The sequence below is a fragment of the Anolis carolinensis genome, chromosome 2, assembly GCF_035594765.1.
Source record: "Anolis carolinensis isolate JA03-04 chromosome 2, rAnoCar3.1.pri, whole genome shotgun sequence".
In the NCBI taxonomy this organism is placed as follows: domain Eukaryota; kingdom Metazoa; phylum Chordata; class Lepidosauria; order Squamata; family Dactyloidae; genus Anolis; species Anolis carolinensis.
The window spans coordinates 135,356,044-135,368,895 of record NC_085842.1 but is presented as its reverse complement, the minus strand read 5'-3'; the positions used below and the strand labels follow the sequence as shown (position 1 = coordinate 135,368,895).

Sequence of the window (12,852 nt, the reverse complement as noted above, 5' to 3'; positions counted from 1 at the left end):
AGGGGGGGGCGGGGCAGGGAGGAGTCCACAGAGGGGAGGTTGGCATGTACTCAGCGGGGATGATGGAACTATGGGATCTACATTCCTGAGGACAATAGAGGGCCTGGTCAGGAGGAAGCTTGACTTGCTGACAAACTGGTTGTGGCTTAGGCAAGGAAATTTGCTGAGAAAAGAGATTTTAGTGGGGATTGCCCAATACTTTGAACCCTAAGACAGTTTATGTATTTGGGATTTGGGAAATAAGTGCAACAAGTGTGTGTGTGCATATATATATAATGCTGAAATAAAATATAGCAATTGTTGTTTTTTTTGTTTTTTCCCCTGGCTGTTTGGAGATGCGTTTCCAGGCTAGAGTGTTGTTGTTTTTTCGTTCAGTTGCTCCCGACTCTTTGTGACCTCATGGACCATCCCACGCCAGAGCTCCCTGTCAACCCTTGCCACCCCCACCTCCTTCAAGGTCAAGCCAGTCACTTCAAGGATACCATCCATCCATCTTGCCCTTGGTCAGCCCCTCTTCCTTTTTCCTTCCATTTTCTATACTCTTCCATGCTAGAGTATAGAAATGTAAATGCCTTCTCTCACCTCAGCTAGACAAAAGGCCTTGGAATTTCATTGTTTGTGAGCCATTGCCTGGGGCTGGTCAAGCAGAGGCCAATGTCCCTGGTAGCTAGGATTCCAGCACATTTGCCATATGTTTATTTCTGCTATAAGTATATATAAAACCTGATAAGATGTGTACAGATATAGCCAGAGAGAAGGGGAGTTCCATGCTGCTGCTAGTCATGTCATAGGGTGACCAAGACTTAACCCTTTTATACCATTTTAGCCTGATATACTGTACTTAGAAAACTTTAGATCCCCAAACTATAGAGCCTTTTTATTTGGGGTGGGGGGGGGGGGGTAATGGTGTTCAATAACACTGATGAGTTGGACCATAAATCTTTGGTTGTGTTAATGAGGTGAAGTGTATATAGGCCTGTAAATACTACTTTAGGCAGAAGAGTTTAGAAGCAGCTCTTTTACAAAAAAATAAATTACTATCTATTAAAGACTATCTTAAACAGCAAGAATCAAAGGGAAAATGCCAATAGATGATACATTTCATTAGAAGCTGTAAGTTGCCAGTAGAACTCAATCAGCACAAGATTTTGTTCATATTGTACATTTTTATTTTGTACATGCAAGCATTTCCAGTTATTTTCCTGCCATGTAGATGTTTGCCCTCACATGGAGATACCATGGTATTTTTCCACTTGTTCATAACAGCATTTCAAGTGTTTGTATGGAGTGGGAGAAAGGACAGTGTGAACCAACCTTAAAACAAGACTCCTTTATAACTTTTCATGCCTGTGGTTTTTTTGAGAGTCACAACTGTTATTACAATTTTTGCATGAAAGCTGGAAGGACCGACTGTTGGCACACTGTTTGTGGTTAACCAGATTGTGTACTAAAATGATTCTAAAATTAGATGTCAGTGGGTTTCAGAATCCTAGACATTTGGGAAATTAAATTGTGCCGATCATGATAATTTCTTCTTGTTGTATAGGCTAACCTTTATTGAGTCTCGTTAACCTTACCATCTGTCTTGTTTGTAAAATTGTTTTATAGGTTGTGTTTTATATATATATATATATATATATATATATATATATATATATATATATATTCTTTTACACAATGTTGTGAGCTGCTGTGGGTCCCGTTTTAGGGAGAAAAAATAAATACAGATTTATTATTATTATTATTATTATTATTATTATTAGTAGTAGTAGTAGTAATAGTTCTCTTACTTGCATCTCGCTATATTTGCCTCGTTGCTACACTCTTTGCTACACTCTGTAACTCTCTGCTTTTTTAGTTGTCGTCATGCTGCCATAGCCAACTTCTTTGGAGATGCCATTCCAGAGTGCAACAAATGTTGTGATTATTGTAGAAATTCAGCAGCAGTTAAAAAGAAGGTTGAGGCACTACAGCAGGGCACCAGTGCCTGGAGCAGAACTTGCATTGGACCTTCTGCTTCCTCTTGGAATTCCTATGATCCAGACCTCTATGAAGGAGGAAAAAGAGGCTACAGGTATAGATTTGACACAACTTACAGGAGATGGAGCAAGTTCTTTAGTAAAAAATACAGAGTTCCTCTTTGTCACTCTCTGCTGCCCTATGGTAGTTTCAGTTGTTTACTCAGTCGGTTTCCTTAGATTTAAGGACAAGAAGACTAAAATTCCCCACTTTAGAAAGTAACTATCCCTTGATAAACAAATCAGTTCAATAACTGACTACATAATGCAAAGTGCAAATTCCTAACAGAACGATAAGACCTGAACAGGCTCAGCTTAATGAAATTATGCATATTCTATTTCTTTCCAGTTTAAATCAAATGTTAGAATATATTGTAGCGGTTCTTTAATTATCGGTATAAAAGTATATGCTGTGCAATTGGTTTTCCATTTTCACAAAAGTTAGGGGCACAGGGTCCCCATCAAATAGGAAGAACATATTGGTAGGTGCTCTAAACCATATTTAACATACTCATGTATTGGCTAAGTGACCGGGCCCATACGCATGCACATTCCCTTATACACTTACCCACAGGATGGGATGGGAATAAGAGGAGAAGGAGACAGCAATTCAGTCCTTTTCCACCCTCCCACCCGTGTAACTAAACCAATGTGAACACCTTCCCCACTCCCATCCAATACTCTCCCACCTGCCTGAGTGAGAGAGTGAATGCTCGGGCACAGCAACCCCACTGGTTTGATTTTGTCCCAGTGCTGTTGTTCTCAAAGTCCATGCAACAAATGGCACAATACAGGTGGCAAGAAATACAGTACAGGCAGTCCTTGATTGTACACATTCACCTTACATATGACTAATAGTTACATAGCGGGGTGAGGTAACAGGAAGTGAGAAAAATCTGCCCCTAGGAAAGGAAATCCACTCCTGGAAGAGCTGTTATGGGAAAGTGATACATCCACTGCAGCTTTATCGCCAATCCTTGTTTCCACAACAAACCAAATTTTTCAAAATTCACTTATGACAGGGACAGAAAGTGAGATGAATTCTTCTCAACTGGGACACAGGCAGTAAAACAAATGTCACAGGGGTGTTAACTCTTCCCTATGCTATACAAAACTTAGATAGATAGATGGCCTGGAGTTATACTTAAAAATGTACCTCTTCCGACTTACAGTCAAATTCACCTTAAGAACAAACCTACAGAACCTATCTTGTCTGTAACTGGGGGGGCTGCCTGTAATACACAAATAATCATATCATATTTAATCCAAAAATGTTAAGAGCCAATTGTACTTTCTATCTTTTGCTAGCTCTTGCTCATCGCCTACTATTAACATTTTAAAGTATTATATTGTATCAGAGGTTTAGTTACACTTTATAATGTTTCTGCATCTTTTGCATCTGTAAATTTACTCCTATGATTCTATGTAAAAATGTTTTTAAAGGAAACAATTCATCATAATTAGGTAAAAACTTCTTATTTAGCAAATATGTTTCTGATGGTGTTTATTCATTGGTGATAATCTGGTGCCTTAGCAACCAAAGGGTTAGTGCAGTAGTTCTCAACCTGTGGGCCCCTAGATGTTTTGGCCTTCAACTCCCAGAAATCCTAACAGATGGTAAACTGGCTGGGATTTCTGGGAGTTGTCGGCCAAAACACCTGGGGACCCACAGGTTAAGAACCACTGGGTTAGTGAATAACACATGACCAATGTCAAAAATCAGGCTCCTGATTCTGATTGGAATGAATCCATTGCTTTATTGTTACTGAGTCCTTAAAATGATATTATTGTCATATCAGAAATAATATTATGAAATTAAAGATGAACAAAGCAACTTTCATGTTTTAACAAATATCATAAATGGTCATAGAATATTATAAGAGAGCTCTGATAACATATAGGTGTTTAAGACTGTCATAGAAATTGTACTAAAATGTCATTGGGTAAGCAATAACAACAGTTGGATATGAATCCTCGGCACGCAGTTGCTGTCTAAAACTCACTTTAGCCATTTCATAAATTTTATTTTATTTCTAAAATGTATTTATACACCATTTTTCCTGCTTAGCAGCATCATAAACAGGTGTCCAATAAAATATAAACACAAAGCAGGTGGAAAAACAGTCTTCAAAAATATATTTTAAAGTCTTTAAAAGTAAAAATGCCAACAGAACAACACTGCTTTAATAGCCTCAGATAGTGCCAGCCTGTATTCCATTTGGAACTGAGGTGGTTAAACAGAAAAAAAAAAACATCTTTTGTATACTTGGCAAACCTCATGGCTAGCCTAACATTCAACAGGGCCTCTGCTATTTTGAATTCTTCTGCTATCATAGGCAAAATTGTACCTGTGATTTTATCAACTGTAGACTAAGTTAAGCAAAAAGAAAAAAATAGATACATCTGGTGAAACTAGATAAAACAATATAGAAATGGCTTGAGATTGTTCCTGCTTCTTCCCTGAAAGTGTTTTTGAAATTCTATTTATATTGTTTAAAGATGGAAACATATAGTTCATCCATCTTAGCCCATCAAGGTATCTCTGATATCTGTTGGATTCATTGTTTTTGTGTCTCGTACAGTTCCAGTATCCATGGGATAAGTTTCTGGATTTGGATTTTGTGTAAGTACGCAAAGCCACAGATGATAGCAAATCCTATGGAAATGAAGACATTCCAGCCCAAGAATGTCATAAAGGTGTACTGGATGACTTAGAAAATGCCTACATAGATCATATTCTTTTTGGGATGTGGATAAATGCAGATACTGGTCTTGCAGATATTTGGGGTTGTACGAGCAGATCAATAATATGAGCACAGGCATTTGGACTTGGTGAGAGAAATACAAAAGTTGCTATTACTTTTGAGGAAATGGCTAACATTGAATTGGATTATGGCTTGTAAGAAATGAATCTGGCCTCACAGTTATCTGAGAAATTGTCATATCAGAAATTGTCATAAATCATATCTGAGAAATTGTGATCTAATTCCTAAATTCAAGATTTGTTGTAATTTTGCATGACCTTTTTTTTTTAAAAAAAAAAAGCAATGCATTCCTATTTTTTTTCCTTGGGCTACTTTTATTAGATATGATGAAGATGGAGGGGGGGTGTCTGAAGCTCATGAAGACAATCAGAAAAAGGAATGGAATAATTTTTACAGGAAACAGATGAAATTGCGTAAGGTAATTTTATATAGTCTGTTTAGAAATAAGCCTTATTAAGTTCAATGGGACTTATTCCCACTTAAGGTAAATCAGTATCCAATGCTTGACTTTTGTTGGCAGAAGACCAGAAACAAGCAATCTCCTTTCCATTGCAGTCCTCCACACACCCCAAAAACCTGCCCCTGAGGCCTAGAAAATCCCCAGAGCTGATTTTTCTGCAGCTCCAAGGAATACAGAAGGGGAAAGGGAAGGGTTTGGAGAAGTGGTTCTCAACCTGAGGGCCACAGCCCAGCAATGGGCCGCGAAAACGAAAATCCAGTCCACAAACCTCCTTCATCTTTATTTTATTTTATTTTATTTTATTTCTGCTCCTTTCTGCAGAGCTGACCATTGCATTAGATAAACCACATCAGCTCTAGATTGTTAAATATGGTTTTCTGTGGGAGAGCAGATGGTGGCTACTGGATGACATATGTTCTGTATCAGAGTCTAGAGCTGATGTGGTCTATCAAATGCAAGTTTAATTTTAAATTGTTTTTATATTTTCAACAATTTAACCTCATGTTAATGTTCACTTTTTGTATGTTTTAATTATACAAGTTGAATATTGCTTATGCAGATTTCTGAAATACTTCAGAATCTGAAATTGTCCACATTGGTAGCTAAAATAGTGACTTCTTTGCTTTCTGGTGGTTCATTGTACACAATCTGGCTATGTGTATAATGTGTATATGAAACATAATTTAATGTTTAGATTTGGATCCCATTTCAAAGATATCTCATTATATTTATGCAAGTGTACCAGAATCTGAAAAAAAATGTAGAATGTGACAATTGATGATGATGTTTCTGATTCAGATGTCTGATCCCCCCTTCTAATTTTATTTCTTTCAGGGTAAAGAACCCAGTAAGGATAACTTTGTCCTTCCAGGTAAATTTCTATACTATTCCATAGATCAGAATGATTCAGATAAAGTTTTCAAATTCCTTCTGAAAATCTGTCCTTTCTGAGCTCTTGAGCAAACTGTTACAGAATATCAGACACTGTTTACAACAACAAGTACCTCTTGCAAACTAAAGAGCTCAGAAATACATGTTTGGAATCCAGAGTTAATGTAGTCCAGTAGCATGAAATTATTATTAAGTGAACTGTTTTTAACTTCATCTGACTACTCCAAAGCAAATAGTGGATGTTTTTTGAGAACAAGCTCCATGTCAGGAAGCTATCGCAGTCCCAGTGATTTCACTTTACACATCTATTGATAATGGCAATGTATACCAGTTGTATGAACTTACGGGACACTGACTGAACAGCTTATCTATAACTCTTCAATACATTTTATCACAAGCTTTAAATGCTGTTTCAATGACTAATGCGACACAGCTCTCAGGAAAAAGGTTTCTGGCATGTGGGGAAGTAGAATTTATCATCTTTAACCATTCCTTCCTTCTGCTTGGTCTCTTGGGTACCTTACATACTGTTAAAACATGAGGAGTGCAATGCTAGCATAACAAAGTGGGAAACTGAAATATAAGCAAAAAACAAACAGTTAGAAAATAAAGGAATTTCATATTTTGATGTGCTCAGAATTTGAAAAAATAGTAAATATTTCATCTTGTTGCTAAAAAATATATATATAGGAGAATCAGCACCAGAAGAATTGGCCCTTTCGTCCTCTACACACAAAAACTGTATCATGTCATAAATGGAACAAAGCAGGAAAATGTATGAGAAAAATGTACCCCCACTTAAAAAAAAGATAAAGTATAGAAAGCTAATTGCTGTTTTCCTTGTCATTTCCAAGAGACCAACAATGGTTAAGTAATGTAAGAGAAATTTGATTTATAATATAGTTTTGTTGGACTCTCCAGAAAAGGAGAGTTATTAAACTGAAAATGTATGGGTAAAAGTGGCAAATACAACTTCCTACCTTGGAATCATATATAGTCAAAATTAATCTGTCTATCTTTTGCGAGCAATAAGGCATTGTATAAAAAAATACATGGAGGTGACAATTGAATTTGTGTGTGTCTGTTGTGGTAGATGCCGATTGTCCATTGAAGGATGCAGCCAGCCGGAAAATTGCTAGGATCACAGTGAAGGTAAGAAGATTCTGAGAGATTAATTTAGTCTGTTGCCACCTGATAAGGTCATGAGGTTCAGACTGGGGCAAGAAAATATTAAAGATGAAAACAGATTGGAGAAATGAAACCACAGTAAGAAACTTTAAATGTAGAACACTGAATGCTTGAGAGATGTCATTTGAGGAGAACCAATTTTTTTAAGGGGCCACGCTTTCTCTCTCCTCCCTCTCCACACTCCCAGCATCACTAGGAAAGACTCCTGCCCCATACTTTTCACAAAACAACTCTGCTTGCAGTCTTTTGAGAGTGCTAATCTTTACTCATTCTAAAAGGGTTTGCTTCTTACCAAGAACGGCTCAGGAGCTTCCATAGCAGACCAACAGTGCAGGTGGCATGAATTTCATTTACTGTACTATTGGAATTAGTTTTGCAGAGTGTATTAGGATAAATTGATCAAAATCGTGATGAGAAACGGAATAACATGTGTTGTCCCACTGCTGAATTTGGCAACAAATTTTGGAGTTCAAATAAACAACAGTGAGAGGAACACCTTTACCATTTGGAGTCATGGAGAAGAAGAACTGAACAAGTTCCTGGACTACATCAACAACATCCACCCAAACCACTGATCACATAGGGATGCTGATGAAGAAATACAACCTACAAACAGTCTACTGACCCACTAAGAAAATTCATCAAATGGTACTCTTAGCAAAGGATAAGAGGGATCCTCTAAGCACTGCAGGAGTCTACCGTATTTCATGCAGCTGTGGACAAGTCTACATAGGGACCACCAAATGTGGCGTCCAGACACGCATCAAAGAACATGAAAGACACTGCAGACTAAATCAGCCAGAGAAATCAGCTATAGCAGAGCACTTGATGAACCAACCTGGACACAGAATATTATTTGAGGACACAGAAATGCTGCACCACTCTGACAACCGTCATGTCAGACTACACAGAGAAGCCATTGAAATCCACAGGTATGTGGACAATTTCAACAAAGGAGGAAACCATAAAAATGAACAAAATCTGGTTACCAGTATTTAAAAACACCAGAATCAAGACAGTTAATAAAGAACACTACTCAGAAACAGGGGAATTCTAGACAGCAAACAGTCAAGTGCCAATTAAACCTCCCAAACAAAGGATGCCTCCAGGCACAACAGCCAGGCTACCTCTTTGCAAATGCCCTTAGTGACTTTGCAGCTGCAAGGCTACTCAATGCTAATCAAACTTGCTAATTGCAACATTCACACTTGCTTCAAACAGACAAGGGTTCTTTCTCCCACCATGGACATTCCACAGATATATATACATTCCACTTGCCTCATTTCCAACAGACCTCTGAACAAACTTCTGAGGATGCTTACTACAGATGCAGGTGAAACATCAGGAGAGAATGCTACTGGAACATGGTCATACAGGCCGAAAAACACTCAACAACCCAGTGAGAGGAACATATGTACTCGTAGCCTTGAGAGCCGGACAAATAATTGCTTTTGTAAAAGACATTTGAGGTAAGAAAATAATATTTAGAGCAGTATTCTGTCCTGCTTATTTGTGTACTACTAAATTAGACGTCCTAGTTCAACAAGAATAATCATTTCATTTAATTAGCATTCCCTACATGTTACTAATGTAAAAATAAAATATTCATCTTAATAGCAACATTGTGATGAACATGAATGTTTTTCCTGTTTGCAACTTTCCCAAGCTTGAAGAGTTTCCTAAATGAAAGTGTTTCCTTAATTTAAGGCCAAAGAAACAATGACATTATCTAACACAGAATTTTATCCCATGTATGACGTTGTTTACTTTGTATTTAAATACTACCTCTGAGATGAGGTGAATTCATCCTTTAGAAATCCATTTTATTACCCACACATTTCCTGCTCTGAATTGTGGCATCAGAAAGTTTTACAAGAGCTGATTGTTATTATTTATTTATTTATTTATTTATTATTTTATTATGACACAGCAAACAAGATAGACATGCTGGATTTCATATCACAAAATCCCAAGTGTCTAGGACTGTGTGATGTATTTTCGGATGATGCGCGCAGATCCTTATTTTTTTATTATTATTATTATTATTATTATTATTATTATTATTATTATTATTATTATTATTATTATTATTATTATATCTATACCCTGCTTTATCTCCCCTGAAGGGGACTAAAAACGGCTTAACATAAAAGCATCAGCATAACCATTTAAAATATACAAATATATAAACATTAAAACAGAATTAAATATAAACAGTATTTAAAAAATCTCAGTTAAAAATCATTTAAACAAATTCAAAGTTAAAAACCACAGCACCTCCTGAATTGATTTTAAACATCTTCATCTTTAAAAGCCTGTCTCAATAAAAAGGTTTTAGCCTGCCATTGGAAGGGCAGCAGGGAGGGAACCATTCTGGCTTCCATGGGCAGGGAGTTCCAGAGTCGAGGGGAATCCAGAGAAGGAAGGCCTGCTCTCTCGTTCCCACCAACCGTTTTTGAGATGGAGGTGGGACTGAGAGAAGGGCCTTTCCTGAAGATCTCCGGGCCCGGGCAGGTTCGTACAAGGAGATGTGGTCAGCCAAATTGCCTGGACCTCAACTGTCTAGAGTTTTAAAGGTCATAACCAGCACTTTGAATTGTGCTGTTAGAACTCCTCCTAAATGTTGCTTGTTCATATGAGTCTAAGAACTGCATCTTTTGATGGGAGATGAGCTAGATTTGATTCACTATACAGGCAACTGCTTTACAAACAACTCTCAGTTAAGAACGGGGGGAGAGACAACAGGAAGTGAAAGAACTCTCCCTTTCGGAAAGGAAATTCACTGCTGAAAGAGTTATCACAGAGAAAGGATGTTTCAACTGAAACTGTATCACCAATCCTTGCATCCACAACAAGCCAAATTTTTCTAAATCCAACTTTCACAGGGACAGAAAGTGAGGTGAAATCTGAACAGGGGCACAGACAGCAAAGCAAACACCACAGGGGTGTTAAACCTTCCCTATACTATCCAAAGCTAAAAATATATACATTTGGCTGGAGTTACACTTAAAAAATGTACCTGTTCTGACTTACATACAAATTCATCTTAAGAACAAACCTACAGAACCTATCTTGTTCGCAACTTGGGGACTGCTTGTATATCAAAATAAACATTTTGATTGAAGAATATGTTACCTTTTCAAAAAAAAGAAAAAAGAAAAGAAAAAAAAGACAATAGCTGTACTTTCCCTAAAAGCACAGGTTTAAAGATAACGCCTCACTTTCTTCCATGATAGTGTTGTCTCTCAATTTTAGGCTAGAGAGCACTGCCTGAAGATGCTGGAAGAAGCACTGAGCAGCAACCAACAAGCAGCAGCAGCAAGAGATGGGTAGGGAACTATAACCCAGGAGTTTCACAGGTCTCTTCTCCTTGTCCCTACTATTGGCATGTGTCAGGCACATATGCAGGGCGAGAAAAGGTCACTTTTTCAGGGCATGTGGGATGCTCATACTGATTCCCTGTGTCTCTTCTAGAGCCCCTTATGTGTTTGCCATTTAAAGTGTATATGCAAGCTTCCATATTCTACACTGGCCCTTTGGTTTGTTTGTTTCCATGCCCATGTGATGATGGAAGGATATGGGGAGAACAGGAGTCTCACATGCACTGGCACCCACCCCCTCATCCGTATTTAAATCTGATATCAACAGCAAATCTCATTGCTTCAACACCCCAATTTTAAATTTTATTATTTTAGAAGCAAAAGAAACATTGGTGTTTTCTTATTTTTAGATTTTTGTTGTGCCACTCTTACTATTTTTATTGCATTATTGCATTTCTATTTAAAGTTGTCCTGGGAAAGTCTCTGTACATGTCAGGCTATAAATAATATATGTATCATTGCCATCTTCTGGGGAAAAATGCCTTGAGACCTAGAAATAAAGACTTACAAATAGTGTGCTTCAAGTTAAAAACCAAACATGCTTCAAGTTAAATTCAAACCCAAGATCTTTGTCCTTTTGGAGCAGCAATATCGACTTCAATCAAAGCCTAAACATATGTTTGTGTAGTCATTTTTGCATCTGGTAATAAAACAGCAACAACAACTTTTAGTTTTTAAAAGTGAACAGCTCCACAGCTAAATCCTTTCTTTTCCAAAGGTTGCAGTTCTCTTTTGTCCCCACTAGAGAGTAGCAGTATACTGCATAAGTTAAGTATCGTATGTGGTTACCAGAGAGGAGGATTCAGTATTTCATTTGCCAGTGATGTAGAATTACTGACTAAAAACATTCCAAAGGAAAAATCTCAGCCACAGTTGCAACATATGAATGCTAGTTTTGCCATGCTTCTACACCAGTCTTGATTTCAGCCTTTACGGGTATAGTTCTTTCTCGCAATTGGAAAAGTACATCCAGTGAGTTTTTCAAACTATTTGCGTTTTTCAGTTAGGAATGGATAAACTTTTTTTGGCTCCTCTCAGTTTCACATTTTTTTCAATCTTTTATTTTCATTGCCATATTTCTAGTTGGTTTGCGGTTTCTTTGAAGTCCACATGAGTCGTCCATTATCCAGATACATGGGAGGTGAGGATATTTCATCCTACCATTGTAGGATGCCCATGTATATCACAGCCACAGGGAAGACTCACATGTAGACTCATCTGCATTTTAAAGTATATTTTTTCTAAGATGGAACTAATTTTTGTATGCTACTTTCTCTATTATGTAATTTTTTCTTTTCATTTTCCCCATACCTGTTCCTTTGTGTATAAATTTTTATTAGAAAACTGTGTTGCAAAATTCAGAGCACAAGATAACTGCATTCCAGTTTGTTCATTGCTTCAAAAAGTATGAATTTGATAGTTTTGCAATGAAGTAAAGCAAACAAATTTCCCCCTTCTTAGTTCTAGCTCGGATACCCTATCATGGGCTGTGGAAATGGAGTATGAAGCTTTCCAGTCAAGCAAAATGGCCAACTTGTATAAAGCAACTGTTCTAAAGAAGGTATGTTACTACACACTACACTACACATGATCTTAGCCCAAAGGCCGAGAAGTGATTACAGTTACAGTTACAGTTAATGATCCAAAGGTACAAAATTTGTTTGTGTCTCCTGCTTTCTTGACCATTTAAAACATAGGACTCCATGAAAGGATAAGTAGAAAACATTTTCTGTGTGTGTCTGAAGGAAAAACATTGTTTACTACCTGCTGTTCCACTGCCATTTCTCTTAGAAAATCTGTTTGTACACATCCTTAATTTCTACAGTTTAGGATTCAAGTAAGGATCAGACAAATACATCTAGGACACTTTAAAATAAAGTGTAGCATGGAATATGTTTATTTTTCTTTTCTGAAGTCATTAAGAATTATCCACTGGTATTGCTCCTATTTTAAGTGAGCAGTACCAGTGGCTCTAATTCATGATTTTAAGTCACACTCCCTAAAATGTTATAGCTGAGATAATGAAAGGACTTGTGACTTCTACAAAGGCCTAAAAGGTAGCATGGTGATTCCGAATCACACTAATCATTATCAGAACCTTCCAGATGAATAAATTCAGATTGAGATGGACTTTTTACAATACTTAAACA

The 12,852-nt window shown here is 37.2% G+C and overlaps 1 protein-coding gene across 5 annotated transcripts in view; it reads left to right on the top strand.

Moving 5' to 3' along the window:
- The window catches only part of recql5 (RecQ like helicase 5), a 73,716-nt gene that overhangs the window by 47,340 nt on the left and 13,524 nt on the right, over positions 1 to 12,852 (top strand). For 3 of the 5 annotated variants that reach the window (XM_008104437.3, XM_008104436.3, XM_008104438.3), the window contains 6 exons: positions 1,859 to 2,074; positions 5,105 to 5,201; positions 6,078 to 6,114; positions 7,228 to 7,286; positions 10,578 to 10,651; positions 12,164 to 12,263. In XM_008104437.3, the coding sequence (XP_008102644.1) occupies positions 1,859 to 2,074; positions 5,105 to 5,201; positions 6,078 to 6,114; positions 7,228 to 7,286; positions 10,578 to 10,651; positions 12,164 to 12,263 (583 nt within the window). Of the gene's footprint in view, positions 1 to 1,858; positions 2,075 to 5,104; positions 5,202 to 6,077; positions 6,115 to 7,227; positions 7,287 to 8,614; positions 9,340 to 10,577; positions 10,652 to 12,163; positions 12,264 to 12,852 lie in introns of those variants that run through there. The other 2 variants (XM_062970611.1, XR_010002872.1) reach the window with 2 other exon arrangements.